At 37.4% G+C, this 18,113-nt stretch overlaps 2 protein-coding genes across 3 annotated transcripts in view; one reads left to right on the top strand and one right to left on the bottom strand.

Annotated features, from left to right (window-relative positions):
* Positions 1–9,950, bottom strand: part of DSG1 (desmoglein 1) — a 39,265-nt gene extending 29,315 nt beyond the window's left edge. Inside the window, exons 1-2 of the mRNA XM_045458568.1 lie at positions 9,674–9,950; positions 8,951–9,346 (exon numbers count right to left, since the gene is read on the bottom strand). Coding sequence (XP_045314524.1) covers positions 8,951–8,998 — 48 coding nt within the window. The 5' untranslated portion in view covers positions 8,999–9,346; positions 9,674–9,950. The remainder of the gene's footprint in view (positions 1–8,950; positions 9,347–9,673) is intronic.
* Positions 1–18,113, top strand: part of DSC1 (desmocollin 1) — a 357,596-nt gene that overhangs the window by 169,762 nt on the left and 169,721 nt on the right. The gene's annotated exons all lie outside the window — the stretch shown is intronic.

Raw genomic sequence — 18,113 nt, 5'->3', positions numbered from 1 at the left:
GGGAGATTTTCGAGTGTTTTTATTTTTATTTATTTTTTATTTTTTAAAAAATCTTTATTTATTTTTGGGAGAGACAGAGAGAGAGAGAGAGAGAGAGAGAGCATAAGCAGGGGAGGGGCAGAGAGAGAGGGAGACAGAGAATCTGAAGCGGGCTCCAGGCTCTGAGCTGTCAGCACAGAGCCCAACGTGGGGCTTGAACTCACAGACAGTGAGATCATGACCTGAGCCAAGGAAGCTTAACCGACTGAGCCACCCAGGTGCCCCTCAAGTGTTTTTTTTTTTTTTTTTTTTTTTTTTTTTTAATTTTTTTTTTTTTTCAACGTTTATTTATTTTTGGGACAGAGAGAGACAGAGCATGAATGGGGGAGGGGCAGAGAGAGAGGGAGACACAGAATCGGAAACAGGCTCCAGGCTCTGAGCCATCAGCCCAGAGCCCGACGTGGGGCTCGAACTCACGGACCGCGAGATCGTGACCTGGCTGAAGTCGGACGCTTAACCGACTGCGCCACCCAGGCGCCCCAACCCTCAAGTGTTTTTGAAAGTCTTAAGATGGTATATTTGCTTTGAGATATGAGAATAAATAGGCCTACGATAAAAGCAAAGAATTTCTTTCCTCTGTAAAATGAGTTCCTGTTTGATGTTTCATGCTAACACTTAAAAAAAAAAAAAAAAAAAAAAAAAAAAAAGTGGTATAAATGCATCCTCCCACAGCAAGAAGAAATTGCAGGCATTTAGGGACAAATTAGTGGGTAGCAGTTTACATTAGTCTCTTCTTCAGATTTAAGCAATTTTCCTGTCCAACAAACAACTACTCAGGCAGAGCTCTGCCTCATTTTGGCTCTGGCCTCAATCGTTACATATGATTCGTAAGTGAAAGATCAGGATAATTTAAATTACTTTTCTCTAAAACCCTAAAACATTTCTAAAAAGACAGACACTTATATATTAAGTTTAATATGTCAATATACTTAAGACATAGTAAAATACCTATCTAAAAACTTAGTGTATTTGAAGGCTAGTTGCATTTATTAAGTTTTAACTTGCCCTTAGAGTCATTAAAGTTGGTGTAAACCCTTGTGTTTATTTCTCTCTAAATAAGAAATTTTCAACTTCTATTTCAATTTTTTCAGAATTGCAAAGTATGAAAATTATTATCACAATTAGATTTCATCTGTATCATTGATAAAAGAAATTATAGCTGCATTATAATATACTAATAATAGTATTTTTAAAATATAGTAAATTACTTTTTATAGTTTCAGTCTCACCACTAGATAAAAATAAAATTTTGCTTTCTAAGTACCTGTTATTAAAAATTATTATAAATGATACTTCAGGAAAATATGTATTTTTTGGTTAATAAGAGTAGTGTAAAGAGATAATTTTTTTATAGGACTGATATATTCATTGTGTATTTTTAATGTTGATTATTATTATCACTGTTACAATTCACTGAATGGTGACTAATTACTAGACAACATATTTAGAGAAACCCATGCATTCAATCTTCAGAAATACATGTGGTCAGTACTATAATTTAATTATCTCTATTTTATAGATGAGGAAATTGAGTTTTGGACATTAATTTATGGCTAAATACCCTCCACAACAATTCAGCGTAAATTTGTGCTTGAGGTGTGGGTTTTACAATAAAATATAAGATAGCCTGTTCCAACTAAATTACTAAATACAACATACTGCAAAGAATTGACGTTACAACTTTGAGAAGTCAAAACATTCTGATTTTAATCTAATCTCATATTAGCCTTATGATTAGGAATATTTATGTATAATAATAACAATAATAATAGTGATTCTGGGCAGAAAAAAGTAGATGGCCCAAATGGTTTGGACAAGTAACCGAAAAGTTAGTATAGAGTCCCTCGCGGGTGCAGAATTAAGATGATGTTACTTTTTGCTACCTGTGAACTCATGGGCACTCTTTTCTCTCTCATTTGTGGGTGTGGAATGGGGGTGTGGAGATGCCTTATTTGTCTATTTGGAAGCCCTTTCTTCATAGCTACAGAAGTGTGTAGGCATCTGTTATCTGTCTTGCACTTCCCTGACCACACTGCAGTGTCAGAGCCTACTGTTTGTTTTGGAGAACTATGCCAGATGACTAACAAACCTTCCAACTTTATGAAACTGGGTCATTCTTTTTCCCATGAGAGGCAATTTAGGCAGAAGACCAAGTAGGTTTCACCATAGTGTCAGCCTCTCAATTGAATCAGTAATTAAAAAACTGCCAAGTCTGCTTAAAAATATGTTGTGTTGACATAGCCTTATTGTCTTTTGCTCAGTGTCTAGAATAAATGCTGAAACGAAGTCACTCCTGGATGTTCAAAGGCAAAATAATGAGATAAAAAGACCACTTGGTAGAGTCAGAAAGCTTTCAATGTACTTCCCAAATTCTCTAAGCCTTAGTTTTCTCATTTTTAAAATGACAGGGGTAGACTAAATTATATACAGTTACCTTTCCAGTTCTAACACTAAATCTCTGTGTGCAGTTGGAAAATATCAAAGTTTTTTGATCACGGAAAAGGCACGATAAAATTGTGGGTTTAAAAGATTACTCTGACCACAGGTGGTGGCAAGAGACAGGATTATAGGCCACAAGCAGTGGAGTGTTCCACATCAAATCAGGCCAGAGATGAGGAAGAGCCGAAGCCGAATAGGAGCAGTGGCAGTGGTAACGGACCAGAAAGATCAAGAGAGAGATTCCACACGGTTGAATTTGACAAGGTCTGAGAGTCAAGAGAAGGAAGAAGCTCAAATGATGGCCATTTAAAAAAAAAATTTTTTAACATTTATTTATTTTAAGAGACAGAGAGAGGCAGAGCATTAGCAGGGGAGGGGGAGAGAGAGAGAGATACAGAATCTGAAGTAGGCCCCAGGCTCTGAGCTGTTTGTTAGCACAGAGCCTGACACGGGGCTCGAACTCACGAACTGCAAGATCATGGCCTGAGCTGAAGTCGGACATTCAACTGACAGAGCCACCAGGCGCCGCCCTCCGCCCAAATGATGGCCATTTTAAACCAAGAGATGAGGGGCAAGGCAGTTGCAGAATTTATCAGGTTAGAATACATTGATTTTGAGATGCTAGAGAAATGGCCGGGTGAAGGTGCTTAGCAGTTTGGTATACGTATCAGCACCATGAACAGTAGTTCAGGCCTCATACACAGATTTGAGGGACATCTGCTTGGGTAGGGCAGTTTAAATCATGGGAGAATTTGAAAACCCAAAGGAGGAAATACAACAAAGAAACAGCCTGTGGCTGAGCGTGAAACTAGGGGAATTCCTACATTGATGGAATAGGGAACAGTGACAGAAACAAGTGACAAAGAAAAAGAGAAGAGAAATAGCCAAAGAAATGGGAAGAAAATATAATGCAGTGTCACAGATGTCAAAGGAAGAGAGAAATGAAGGAGAGATCGGATGTGAACAAGTGTCAGGTGGCATAAAAGACTTGAGCAAAGTGAATCCTGAGAATGCCTGTGACCTTCAGGAGAATCCTTCCGGCTGGATGGAACAGGTCCCTCCTGACTGAAAGGATTAGGGAATAAGATGGAGGGGAAGAGAACGTAAAGATGGCCACTTTCCTGGGTGATTTGTTTATAAAAGGCAACAAAAAAGGTATCATAGAATTAGATGTGGTGTCCAAGGAAATATTCTGGGAGAGGGAGAAATGGATTTTTGAAGGTGAAGAAAATAGATTTTGATTTGAGAGAGAGGTTCAAAAAGAAATTAGTTGGTAGAAGTGTAATGGAGACAGCAGGAGGGAATAGGCAAAAAAAGGGCTCTGAACACAGACGAAGGAAGAGACGAAGGAAGAGAAAAGACCAGAGATTAAAATCAATAGACTATGAGAGGAAGTTGAAGAAAATCGTCTGATTGATCTAGACCTTGTCCGTACAGTAAGGATAAGATGGTTTTCTGTCAGAGTACTTTGGATTCCTAAGTAAATTGGAAATATGTGCTGTGGAGGCTTGTGATGGAAATTCACTTAGAAATGAATACATTTTTAGTTTTCTTCTTTTGATAGTGAGGTTTACATTTCTTTGCAAATAATAGAATGGTCTTGAAAGTATTAAGTGATTTCTACAAGGAAACCTCTCATATATAATAACTGGGAGGTTGTCTTCCACAGCCACTTGTTAGTCATTAAGCATGAACTGCTAATGTATTGGATAACTGTATATTACATCCCAAGGATGAACCTGAGACAAAGCTAAAATATAATAATTTGCTTCTTTCGAAAAACCTCCTCTTGTGTCTTTGTATTACTATCAGTTTGGAGTTGACAACACCTTGATAGGTTGATTTCTCTTATTTGTTCATTGGTTTATTTATTTATTTGACAAATTTGTATCGAATGTGTATTATGGGGATCCAAGGCTGGATTAAGTCTTTTAAAGGGCATAAGCTCTAAAAATACGATAGTAAACTTTAGGTGAAATGTAAAGTAAATGTAATAAAACACCATAGAAATAAGTGTTGGGGACATTCAACCTGATTGTTTCCATGTTTAATTTCTTGATTTTTTTGGAATGTGGAAAGAAAAATATCAATTATCCCACAAATGCCTTTGGATGCTCTTGCTTTGTGTAATTGAACGTCTGTTGAGCAATCTTGCATTATGGTGCAAGGGCACTATGAAGGATCCAAAAGTAAATCAGACACAGAATCTGCCCTCAAATAACTTACAGTCAAGTAGTTTTATGAGCAACAGGCAGCCATTAATTGGTGGAGATGTGGTTTTTCATTAGGCAAGTATAAAAGGCTGCACCCTATTCTCGTAGACCAATTGAGAATATAAATCAGCAGCCAATGGCACTTAAACTAATTCGACCTGCCTAAATCCATTAAAGGAATTTGCATAGCAAGCATAACCAACAAGAGTGGCCTGTCCCAGCACTCTGCAAGGGCGTTCCCTCACTGATGGAAGCATAATAAATAACTACAGTGATGAGCATACTTTCTGCCTTTTCGTTAGGCAATGCATGTTTGGACATGGGAATACTCAGCACCAATGTCCTTGAAGAATGTAGAGTGGACAGAGTTATCAGAAACTAAGTACTCTGGGTATACACAAGAGTGTTTTTTTTCTATATTCATAAGACTTATTAAATAGGTGGATCTTGTCCCTTGCGGGCCAAACCTTCAAATTTATTGAGACGGCATTCTCGGTGCTTCAGGTTCTTCTGTTACCTAAATCAGGCATGGCAAAATGTTTATCTTCTTTGGCAACTCAAACTAATTAAATGATGACAAATTTGTAGTCCCTGTTTTCACAAAGGTGCAAGAAGACTCTGATCCTAAATCCACAGTCAAGAACACTGTGTAAATGGAAATTATTTTCCTTAAATAGAATTTGTAAATCTTACTGAGCAGATGAACAGAAATATTTCCATTTTCTATAAAATATTTTACTGATGTACAATTATCTATAATATATATCACTGTAAATCACTATATGCACAAGAAAGCATGAAGAATCCTCTCTTTTGCTTGTCTTCTGTTTGGTCTGTACTAGTTTGTTAATCCTTCTCTTGCTTTATGCATCAGTGAACACAATTACGGGAATTGAAGATGTCCAGTTCAAATAAGTTGATGAACTATGTAATAAAATATGATTGTTTTCTGTGTATTTTAGCCTGTGCTGAGAAATACTCTGAAAAACTCCTGCTTATATTCCAAATGATTTCAGCTAAGTTCAAATTGTGGAGCAGGGTTATCAGGTGGTCAGAGGTTTTCTTTTGAAAGGAAATAGTAACCATGGAAAGAGCAGCAGCCAGGCTGGTATTATAAGCTGTGCAAATTGGGTTATTCTTGGTAATTGATAAAGATAGGCTTACTTGTTCTTTGAGTGTGAGTTGCAGAAGTTTTGCCTCTATAGAATTTGACACCTTGAGATTTGTATTGATTTGTGTTGACTAATTGAATCTGGCAAAGTTGCAAGTAATTTTCAGAGATCATTAGAACTATAGAAAGTCTACTGGTTCTATTTTACTTTCCTACAGTGGCCCTACCATACATTTTCTTATTGTCAACCATTCACAGAGATCTCTTGTATTTGGTACACAGGCAACATTGTTCTCTAGCCTAGAATATATTCCATATACCTCCCCCTCCCCCCCCCCCCAACAATGCACTAACTTCATGGAAACAGAAAAGAAAGAACAGTAAATGAGGGCTCAATAGCATTTCTTTGGCTTGCAGAATGTTAACAGGTATAAGCCATTGCCTGTCTAGGCGGCTTGTCTAAATAATGGAATAGTGGTGTGGCAGTCTTGCTTGTTGTAAGAGCAGATTCATCAGCTTTCTTCTCCCTGATGTAACCCACTAATCTGAACAAGGTCTAAAACGTTCAGGTATATTAAACAGACTATGCAAAATACACATAAACAGATGGTTGCTCAGCTCACAAATGGATTTGCATTAAATATATTGCCTGTTTAAATGTCTTAAAGGTTTTGGGGCCCCTGGGTGGCTCAGTCGGTTAAGCATCCAACTTCGGCTTGGGTCATGATCTCTGTTTGTGAGTTCGAGTCCTGCATTGCGCTTTGTACTGACAGCTCAGAGCCTGGCGTCTGCTTTGGATTCTGTCTCCCTCTCTCTGCCCCTCCCCCACTCATAGTCTGTCTCTCTCAAAAATAAATAAACATTAAAAAATGTCTTAAAGCTTTTTAAAATTGCCTAAGTATGCTCTCTACTGTAGATTTTTACTTATTCTAGACTTTGAGTGGAGAAGAATAAAGACCTTACATAGATTTTTTTCCTTTCTTTTTTTTTCTTTTTTTTTTTTTCTGGTGAGAGCATACATTCATAGTGAGGCTAGCCATAAGCTAAGTAGAAGACTTTGCTATCAAGGTAGTTAATTTTCAGGGGGAAAAAAAAAGTATTTTGTAGCAGAAATAGATTGTATATCTACAAAGGATATTTATCCAGATCATCTGGTAAAATCTGCAGTAAGAATAAATTATGATTTTTCAAACCCTAGAAAGCAAAATGTTTTACCAGAAAAGTTACAATAACAGGAAAAAGATGTTTTAATTCATTATGCAGTAAGTTCTTTGAGAAATACGTCTCATAAGACAAATGAGAAATTTGTGACTGATTCCAAGGTAAAATATAGCAACAAACAATCCACAAAGAAAAAAACAAAACTATCCAAATTCAGAAAATAAAGCACAAATGTCCAGAAACGTCTCTACAAAGAAGAAAGGTCAATGAGGATACATGATTTTGATAAAATGATACATTTTACTGAAGAATGACTAATTAGACAAAGACTGTTTAAAGGAGTTTCATAGGATGTAATTAATTAGAAATAATCATAAAAATAAAGAAATAAGGTATATTATGCATTAAATGAAAGCACATAAGCGTCTGAATAAACTAATCAAATTAAATTGTAATAGGCCTTAATGAATCAGATTTAAATGAAATTAAAAATAAAAATATCTGAGGGGCGCCTGAGTGGATCAGTCGGTTAAGCATTTTAGTTCGGCTCGGGTCATGATCTCGGAGTTCATGAGTTCGAGCCCCACATTGGGCTCTGTGCTGATAGCTCAGAGCCTGGAGCCTGTTTCAGATTCTGTGCCTCCCTCTCTCTCTCTGCCCCTCCCCCACTCACGCTGTCTCTCAAAAATGAATAGTCGCCAGCAAAAATTTAAAAATAAACAAAAAATAAAAACATTTGATTACTCGGCAATACACAGATGCTCCTATACAAGTGCTCATTAATCCTTACTCACCCCAAATTATATTAACTGATCCTAAAGATCCATTAACAATTCCATGGAATAGGGCTAGTCTTCGAAAGGCAGCTTGGAACTAAAGCTACCAGCTTATTGATGCTTATTCATAACAAATCCACTGCTATGACCATTTTTACTTAATAAACTGAATTCAGACCAACCGGCATGTTTGAATCAAAGGTCTGACTTGTTATTGTAGAAACCCAACAATCCAGTTCAAAACTTAAGCAAGTAGAAACAAATATGACCCACAGGACTATATGCTGCCAAATTGGAGGGTGATTTGCCTGGCACTTGCCTCTTTGGATAACATTAACCTTACTGTGAGAAAGACTCTGATTTTAAAATTCCCAACAGAAGTGAAATTGGATGCAGCAACTCAGTGTTATCTTTATTATCTCTAAAAAGAGAAAATTAATGATGTGTAAGGGAGACGGTGATAAAACATCTCATTACATTTGTCTGACCATCAAACACAACTTTCATATCACAGTCATTGCTGATTTTCCAGTAGTAAGAACCAGTATCATAATAATTATACTCACTCCTTAATTATAGCTATTCCTTCACTTATTATATCATCTACAAATCTCCCATATTGTCATGGTTTTTGACATTAAAAAATGTTTTAAATAAATCACAGCTTAGCAGTGTGGGGCTTTTGATATTAGTGATATGAATCCCAAACATATCTGGAACCAATGAGACAGTTTGGATTGTGAGGCCAGTCGCAAATTGCTATGCTTTTTAATTTATATGTATCCTATTTTTATAGTGAATTTGCCAGCAGAGTTACCCAAAGAATGGAAAAATGTTTAGGGTAAAAATCAGGACACACCTGTGATACTAGCTTAAGAGCCCCCCTGCAAAAAGGAATTTGAACAACCAAATGCTATCGAGCAGCGATAAGACTTCCCCAAATTCAGTATTTTCCCGGCATGACTTAGCACTGACTTCAGTATCAGAGATGTGATAGGGTGAGTTGACACTGATGCATTAATATGCTAGAGTCTTCAATTAAGGAGAGAAACACTATTTAAAAATCTCGTTCATAAAATCACCTTGTCATTAACATAAACTTTTAATGGGTTTAGGTTAGAAATAACACTAAATAACACTTTCTAAAAAAGTTCTCACTTGTTCACAATGAGCATGATTATGAGGGTTTTTTTTTAACAGAATCCACTTACCAGAAAAATGAACAGCACTGCAGCTGTTCTAACAAAGGGCCAGTCCATTGCAGCTGGGTTCTCTTACATCCAAGACCAGGGGAGTTTTGTTTGTTCTTCTCTGTTCTTTTTCTTTCCCCCACTCAGCTGGTGTCTGATTAAAATAATTTCTCAGTAGATGTTCTTACATGCAGGCTTTGAGGTGTTTCTGCCTTCTCTGGGAGAAGAACTGAAGGTACGTATAACCAGTCTAGATCCCCACCCTAAAAACTTGGGCTGGTCTCACTGAAATGCTTGACAAGATCATCATTGCTCCCAGGTAAAAGCTTAGGGACACACCCTTCTTCCAGTTGAAAGGCAGCTCTCTGTGGGGCTGGAAGATTCACTTCTTTAATGAAGGTTTTCAGTGTCAAGCATCTAAAATGATCAGATGTATGGAGAGTTATACACTTGATAGGGGCTTTCCCTGTGCTTTATTTATAAGCTGTTTAAGCTTCTCTCTTAAACAGGCAAGTGTAGTCTGGATGCCGATATTATTCAAAAAGGATTATCTGGTTCAGACTAATAATAGTAAGAACCTTCAGGTCAGAGTCAAAAATCATAAACTTTCCATTTCAGTGGATGTTAGAAAATATTCAGTCATTTTTTTAAGTTATTGTGAAAGAAACAGAAAATTTGCTGATGTTAAGAGTGAGGATTTTTTTAAAAAGTGTTAATCCAAACAAGCAAAACTCTGATACTTACTGTTATAAGGTCCTCTGCATATGTCACAGTTCCCTTTAAGCAGACAGCTGGAGTCCAGGAAGCCTCTCTTTTCTCACTAACCGAGTGTCTTCTCTCCTCAAGTACTTTTCCCTTTTTAAGGTTCTGCCCTTATCAAATGTAGCAAAACAAAATTTAAAATATCTCTAAGCCAGATTAAATGTAAAAACCAAGACCACCAATTAAAATCTTGTCAATAGTTTTACAAATGAAGATCACTGCCTGAAATGCTAATGAAAATCCAGAGAGAGCTGCTCTGCAGGTGAGGTGGGTGAAAAGTCAATGACGAGTCCCAAGCACAGAGCCAAGAATCTGGATAGCGAGCCAATTAGAACATGGGGAATACACTGAAGAAATGGCTGCCCACACATGCAAATGGGAGACTGAAGGCAGCCCTGGAATTTATGAAAATAGTGACTCTCACAGGGCAACACTGAAAGCGTTCTTGGGTTATGCTCTCTTCACCTGGCAGTGTATAGCATACATATCGTGAGTGGTGGGAAATCTTGAAATGGCAGTGTGGATGGAACAAGAGATCCAGCTGAGAAGATGTTGATTATGGTCAAAAAGACACAAAGCATATCTCAGAAAGAGAGGATATCTCTGAGGGTCCGAGGCTCTACCAAATGCAGCCATTTCACTACAGATGTGTGGCAAAGAAGGTCCCTCAATGGTGGTTTGAAATTTCATGCCATTCCTCATGGAGCTTAGAGAGAAGGAAATGCAATGCCTGTATGTAGTTTCAGTGAATAAGAATGCTAATGATAAGAATTGATTGTTATGAATAAATGAAATAAGAGGAATAGTCTCAGGCCAAATTTCTCTTAGGGGAGTAAGATAGAATGTGAGTGTTGACCTATGACTTAGTCTGAGCAAGATATTAGTAGTAGGATTGTATGACTGTGAATGACTGAAAACTCACTGAGCACCAAAGATGAGAGGATCTTCTCTTTCACCTTTTCAGTGGCAAGTGAATGTTTTATCCACCTTGAATTTTGGGTATGGTGCTAGGCTATGCACAGGCCCTCTTCATCCATTGAATGCCCTTTCCCCAGGCCCAACCCTGGCTCCACCCCTAACTCAAAGCCCTACTCCCAGAGTCCCAGCACCTAGAGCCTTTGTCGGCAGCGATCTCTCCAGCAGCTCTCTGGAGAGGAGGTGTGACAGAACCTTAATGTTGCAGAGCAGTGGCTATCCTGACTGTCCCATGAGAACTAGTGACATTAAGCACAAGTAGGAAAGGGAGTTTATGAATCATCATTCCTCCTTCTTCACTTCTTTCCCTGCCTTTTCCTCTTTCCTACTGTCTTCATCTCCTTAGAACGGTGTTGTCTAATAGAACTTTCTGAACCGTGGAAGGAAGTGTTCTCTATCTGTGCTATCCAGTGCAGTAGTCACTAACCATCTGTGGCTACTGAGCATTTGAGATATAGCTAATATGACTGAATTTTTAACTTCATTTAATAGCTAATTTAAGTTTAAATAACCACGTGTGGCCAGTGGTTAACATATTGCACGGTGTAGAGAGGTGAGAGCATCATTGCTTTTATTATCTTCTGTCTCGTACTAAGCCTTAATGCTTGTTCTTTAGAAATTTAACTCCCTTTAATTAAATCTACTATATTCCTTTTCTCATGTGGGAGACTTCTAGCTTTCTGAGTTTCCATTTAATGCCTTTTGCTTCCCTTTCCTTTATGAACTCTTGTTACGTGAGTTTACCCAGTCCCTTTTCCTCCTTAGTGATCCTATTTCTTGATGACAATGAGTTAAGATACTCTAAAACACAGTCAACACAAACCCCTCCCATTTCTATATTCACATTTTCTCAATTATTTCTTCCAGCCACTTTATCTGTGATTTCATATCACACTGTCACATAACATTGCTACACAAGTTGGTTTCTGGTCTCACCAGACCCTGTTTCTATCTGAATATTGGTTAGTGTGGGAGTTACCACATATATACCAACAGTTCTTGTTTCTAGAAATTTTATGAAATTTGGGGTAATTTCTGTATTTGGAATTTCCCTGAGAAGCTGACAGATTTTTCTGACAGGGATCAAAGTTCTCCTGGGAAGGGATTTTCCTCTCTCTCATGAGGCACTGCAAACTCTAGAATGTCTTCTTAAGTGCCTACTTTCTATATTTGTTCACAGTTTGAGATACTGTAATACCTTCTTGAAAGACAAAATAATCAGCATCTTTCACTAAAGGTGATGGATTCTATGAATCTAGAATGTCTTAAGCCTAATTAAAGTAACTGACCATTCTATCCCCCTTCATATACATAATACCCCTAGCATGGATTCATATATTTCAGAGAAACCCTATGAAATATGCTTTGATGTCATATGTGGAACTCTGCTTTCATATATGTGTCAAATTACCCTAATCAGCTCCACAAATTGTTTAAAAAAATAAGGGAAATAAAATAAATCTTAAAAATAGAGAAATTGATGGGGCGCCTGGGTGGCGCAGTCGGCTAAGCGTCCGACTTCAGCCAGGTCACGATCTCGCGGTCCATGAGTTCGAGCCCCGCGTCGGGCTCTGGGCTGATGGCTCAGAGCCTGGAGCCTGTTTCCGATTCTGTGTCTCCCTCTCTCTCTGCCCCTCCCCCGTTCATGCTCTGTCTGTCTCTGTCCCAAAAATAAATAAACGTTGAAAAAATTAAAAAAAAAATAGAGAAATTGAGGTAACTATATTAAGGATAATATAAACAAAAATGTTTGTATTTGTCTCTATATTAATGTTCCTTTGAGATGTATTGATTTCAGATCTTGTTCACGTTTTTTAAAATCACAGTATTTCTCAGTAAGTCACAATAAAGTCTGGGGGGATGGAGGCTGCTATTATTTTTTTTAAAGCTATTTATTTTTAAGAGAAAAAGCGTGCAATAGAGAAAGAGGAAGACATAGAATCCCAAGCAGGCTCGACACTGTCAGCACAGAGCCTGACGTGGGGCTTGAACCCACGAACTGTGAGATCATGCCCTGAGCTGAAACCAAGAGTCGGATGCTTAACTGAGTGAGCCACCCAGGTGCCCTTGGAGGCTGCTGTTTAGATTAAAAGATACTTTTCTTTTAATATGTAACAACCAAATATAATGTCTGACCCTTCATTAGATCCCTGATTTGAACAAAACAGCTATAGAAATAACTTTGGAGATTATTTGGCAAAATTTAAATATAGACAGGGAATTATTATAAATTTTATTAGGTTATGTAGTAATATGTCTTTATTTTTAAAGACACTGCTAAATTATGCATGGGCAAAACTGGTGACAAAAATTTTCCTTATGGTACAGGTGCCTAGGTGGCACAGTCGGTTAAGTGTCTAACCCTGGATTTCGCCTCAGGTCATGATCTCATGGTTCGTGAGTTCCAGCCCCGAGTTGGGCTCCACGCTATCAGTGCAGAGCCTGCTTGGGATTTTCCCTCCCTCTCTCTCTGCCCCTCCACAGCTTGTGCACTCTCTCTCTCACACACAAAATGAATACATAAACTTAAGAAGAAAAGAAATTTTCCTTACGGCAATTTAGCAACAACATAGGGTGAATGTGGCAAAATGTTAATTGTTAAATCTAAATAATAGTATATGGTTTTCTCTTTGATTTTCTGTATATTTGAAAATTTTCATAGTGACATTTAAAATAATGGTTTGAAGTAGGTGTTGACAAATTATAGCCATGGGCCAAATTGGTCCCACTGCCTTTTTTCTTATTTTATTGAAAAAAATTGCTTATTTGCTTATGTATTGTCTGTGGCTACTTTTCCTCTGTTGCAGCAGAGTTAGTTGAGTAGTTAGGACAGAGTGGCCTGCAAACCCTAAAATAACTACTTATCTGGCTTTTTACACGAGTTTTCTGACCCCTGCACTAGGTAAACAGATTATAATTTGTAATACAAAATATGACTCATTAGTAAATTAGTTGTCTTAGGAGAATCCACAAAGTTGATTCAAAGTGTATGAGCAGAAATCCTGACTGGAAGTAACCACCAACGTTAATGCAGTTAATCACCGAGGAAAAGATACATCTTTATAATAGAAATATATTTTTAGTTTTATGTTTTCAGAAAGACTGTTTAATTGCCTAGAATAATCTATGGCCCAACTCTTCTGCCTTTCTTTTAAACCAGATTTAAGGAAAATCTTAATTTTATCTTTTTCTAGTCAATTCTAGAATAAGAATTTGATAGCATCACATCTTAACGTATTTTCCTCTATATAGAAAGAATGTTCATGAACAGGGAAAAAAATATCAGATGATTTTGAGGTCCTTGGGATGTATCTTAAAACTTAAATATTTTATGATAAAATAACAGTGGTTAGAGACTAAGCTATTATTAAAAAATTAAAAAAATAATTTTAATTGTGCATCCACTTCATTTTCATTGCTATGCTAGGCATTGTGGAACATTCAAAATCATTTTGAACTTTGCCTTACAGAGGTTACTCTGTAGCTGCAAACATACTGAAATAGAACTATTGTTACTCTCTTCTGGAAGTCTTTCTTACTCACATACCTGTATATATTGGCTACCACCCTGTGGACTGTTTGGATTTCATGTGCAAGTTCAGTCCTTCATTTTACTTAAGTTATCATCAGTACAGTTCTACGACACACACACACACACACACACACACACACACTCACACATGCATATATACACACACACACACGCATATACACACACACACACATATATACACACACACGCATATATATATATATATTTTTTTTTTTTTTTCTACTACATGCTTTGACTATACTAGAAACTGGGGTTACAAAGATGAATATCCCATGGTTCTTGCCCTTACATGGCTCCAGGCTAGCTGGAATGGGAAAGACAACAGATTTTCCCCCAACTTGCTAAATAGAAACAAACATGGGGTACATTGGGAACCCTTAGCCCTGTTTTGTTGGAGATGATGTTGGAGAAATCTTACAATGTTAAAGACTACACCTGTATGACATAATAAAGTTGATTTTTATTTATTTTTTTATTTTATTTATTTTTTTTAATTTTTATTTATTTTTGAGATAGAGAAAGAGCATGAATGGGGGAGGGTCAGAGAGAGGGAGACACAGAATCTGAAGTGGGCTCCAGACTCTGAGCTGTCAGCACAGAGCCCGACGTGGGGCTTGAACTCACGGACTAACCGACTGAGCCACCCAGGCGCCCCTAAAGTTGATTTTTAAAATTCTTGATTTCTTCTTTTCAATTCATGTTTTATTTTCAAATTTATATCTCCTTTTGATTCAATGTTGCCTTTCTGTCTTATTTCCGCTGTAGACCCTCTCCAGGCCCTCTTCACGTGGCATTCTGTGCCACACTTCTAATGGTATGTCTGCACTTGCCCTTTTAATACATATTGCATTCATTTTCCAGAACAGTGTTTCTGAAACATTGTTCTCCTTATGTCACACCTCTTTTAAAAAACTCTCATAAATTCATATTTCCTTCCAGATAAAAATGTCTTCATATTGGAACCCCTTGGCAGCAAATTTATGTCTCCAGGTTATTTATTATTTTTGGTGTAAACAAAGTACAGTCACTCTGCACATTCTTAACATTTTCCACCATTGCTTTTCAGTTTTGAAGACCCTGCTTTTGATGATAGTGGTATTAATATGTTTCAGGATAATATACTGATTGAAATTTGTCTAGAGTATTTTCCATTTAGGGGTGTGTATACAGTCTGTGAGTACATTAAAAGTTTACTTTGTCATTTTCAGAAACTTTTGGTGACTGTAGTTTTAAAAATTCAATTCTAGGGGCGCCTGGGTGGCGCAGTCGGTTAAGCGTCCGACTTCAGCCAGGTCACGATCTCGCGGTCCGTGAGTTCGAGCCCCGCGTCAGGCTCTGGGCTGATGGCTCAGAGCCTGGAGCCTGTTTCCGATTCTGTGTCTCCCTCTCTCTCTGCCCCTCCCCCATTCATGCTCTGTCTCTCTCTGTCCCAAAAATAAATAAACGTTGAAAAAAAAAATTAAAAAAAAAAATTCAATTCTACCAATATTTCTTGAGGCCTACTAGGTACTATGCTGGCTGTCAGGAGAGATAAAAATAGGTAATAGAACTTTCTATCTTTAAGAAGGCTGTAACTTTGACTGGATCTCAAAAGGAGTGATGGGGCTTGTCCTGTCTCTATGACAAGACACATTGATGTATGTGCTGTAGGAAAGGTCTGTAGCATTTTATGAGCCCTGAAAAAAAGGAGATAATTTCTACATTAAGGGAATTGGAGAACTCGTCATGGAAGAGGTATAATTTGAAATTTTCGGCTGTTGGGGCGCCTGGGTGGCGCAGTCGGTTAAGCGTCCGACTTCAGCCAGGTCACGATCTCGCGGTCCGGGAGTTCGAGCCCCGCGTCAGGCTCTGGGCTGATGGCTCAGAGCCTGGAGCCTGTTTCCGATTCTGTGTCTCCCTCTCTCTCTGCCCCTCCCCCATTCATGCTCTGTCTCTCTCTGTCCCAAAAATAAATAAACGTTGAAAAAAAAAAAATTAAAAAAAAAAAAAAAAGAAATTTTCGGCTGAATACATTCTCAACAAATGGAGACGTAGCTGGGAAAGAAAGTAGAGGGGAACATGCATTCTTCCGGCCAAAATGGAATAAAATTGGACCTATGTGGACTATTTGTGAGAGGTAGCAGGGCTGATGTGTTAACAGAATGTGGAAGACTTTAAATGCCCTGCTCAGGTATTTGGATGATCTTCTATGGCAAAGAACTACTGTGGGCTTTGAGCAAGGTATGGACCAAAGTCATACCTGCTTTGGGAATTTGTCCTGGAACTGTTGGAATGGATAGAGAAGAGACACCAGAGAAAGATGAATTTGGAGGCCACCATAATAGTTTAAGTGATGAACCTGAAATAGTTTGGTTTCAGTAGGAAAGGAAAAGGATATAGAAGTGTGACAAAAGTAAAATAAACCAGCAGACAGGTTGGATGATGGTGAAGCAACAGGGTGATGGGGACTGGAGGGAAACACTTCCTTCTCATATTAGGTGAAATGGAAGAAAAAGGAACCTGACGTTTTGATGTAAGAACTAAGCAGTTTTTAACATTTTGTCTGTCTTGTTCTGTTCCTTTTCTGCTTAAAAAAATCCAACCTTCATCCAAATTTGAAATTTGCTAATGCTTTTTTCACATTAGCTCTCTGTTCATATACACATACATTTTGGAAGGTATATTTTGTATAGTTTGTGTATTTATATGCTTTGAATAATTTGGAAGTAAGTTGTGTATATCATGACACAATACCATGACTATATATATCTACTAATAACAAAGTCCTCTGCTATGTAACCATAGTTTGTGCCTTTGATGCAAAAAGGATCAAAAAGAATAATGCTACAAATGAGCTCTGAATAAAAAAGAATACGTGAGCCCATAGTGTTCCTCAAAAGTGTGGTGGGGTGGACAGTAAGTTCTTCTTTAGAAAGATTGCCAGCTAATAGATATAGGGGGGATAAAGTAGAATTAGATTATTTTAATAGTGTACCCAGCAAAATAATAACTGATTCAGGTGAAGATCATCAATTAATGTTAGTACCGTTGAATGGAAATTTGTTGGGAAACTGGGCATTTACATGATCTCAAAATATCATACCATTTCACCAACTGATCAAATTAATCATTTCCAGTAATGGGACAAACTGACAATGTGTGCCTCCTTGCATGATGCTATAAAAACTATATATAATGTCACCTATATAGTATTCTTGTCCAACATATTTAACCTGAATCATTAAATGAGAAACCAATCAGAAAAATGTCAGTTTGGGAATGTTCTATAATAAAATGGCCTGGAACCTTTAAAAATGTCAGTTATGATATACAAAATATAATGCTGGCTTGTATCAGATTATAAGGCGACATAAACTAAACATAATTTTTGATTCTTTGTTCTGAATCATAGAATGTTCAATGATAATGAAGATTAACAATAAAGAACTTTTTTATGGGACAATTGAAAAATTTTGATTTGGGCATTTTAAGCCTAGAAATTATAATGTTTTTAATGTCTATTTTTTAAATGTTTTATTTTATTTTATTTATTTTTTTGAGAGAGAGAGAGAGAGAGAGAGAGGGAGAGAGAGAGAGACAACGCATGAGTAAGGGAAGGGCAGAAGAGAGGGAGAGACAGGATCCAAAGCAGGCTCCAGACTCCAAGCTGTCAGCACAGAGCCTGAAACAGGGCCGAAGTCACGAATCACGAGATCATGACCTGAGCTGAAGTTGCGCTGAGTAAGCCACCCAGTGCCCCTGATGTCTATTTTTATAAATAGTTTTACCACCAGTGTATACAAAACAAAAAATTAGGAATAGCGTTATAAATTTTTGATGAAATATAGTTTAATTGACACAATTAAAAAAAGAATAATTAAATATCATGAATATTTGTCATGAAAATTCAGTCAT

Source organism: Leopardus geoffroyi, chromosome D3 (genome assembly GCF_018350155.1).
Source record: "Leopardus geoffroyi isolate Oge1 chromosome D3, O.geoffroyi_Oge1_pat1.0, whole genome shotgun sequence".
NCBI lineage: Eukaryota > Metazoa > Chordata > Mammalia > Carnivora > Felidae > Leopardus > Leopardus geoffroyi.
Note: the sequence above shows the minus strand (reverse complement) of the source record. Positions and strands in the feature narration are given on the sequence as shown.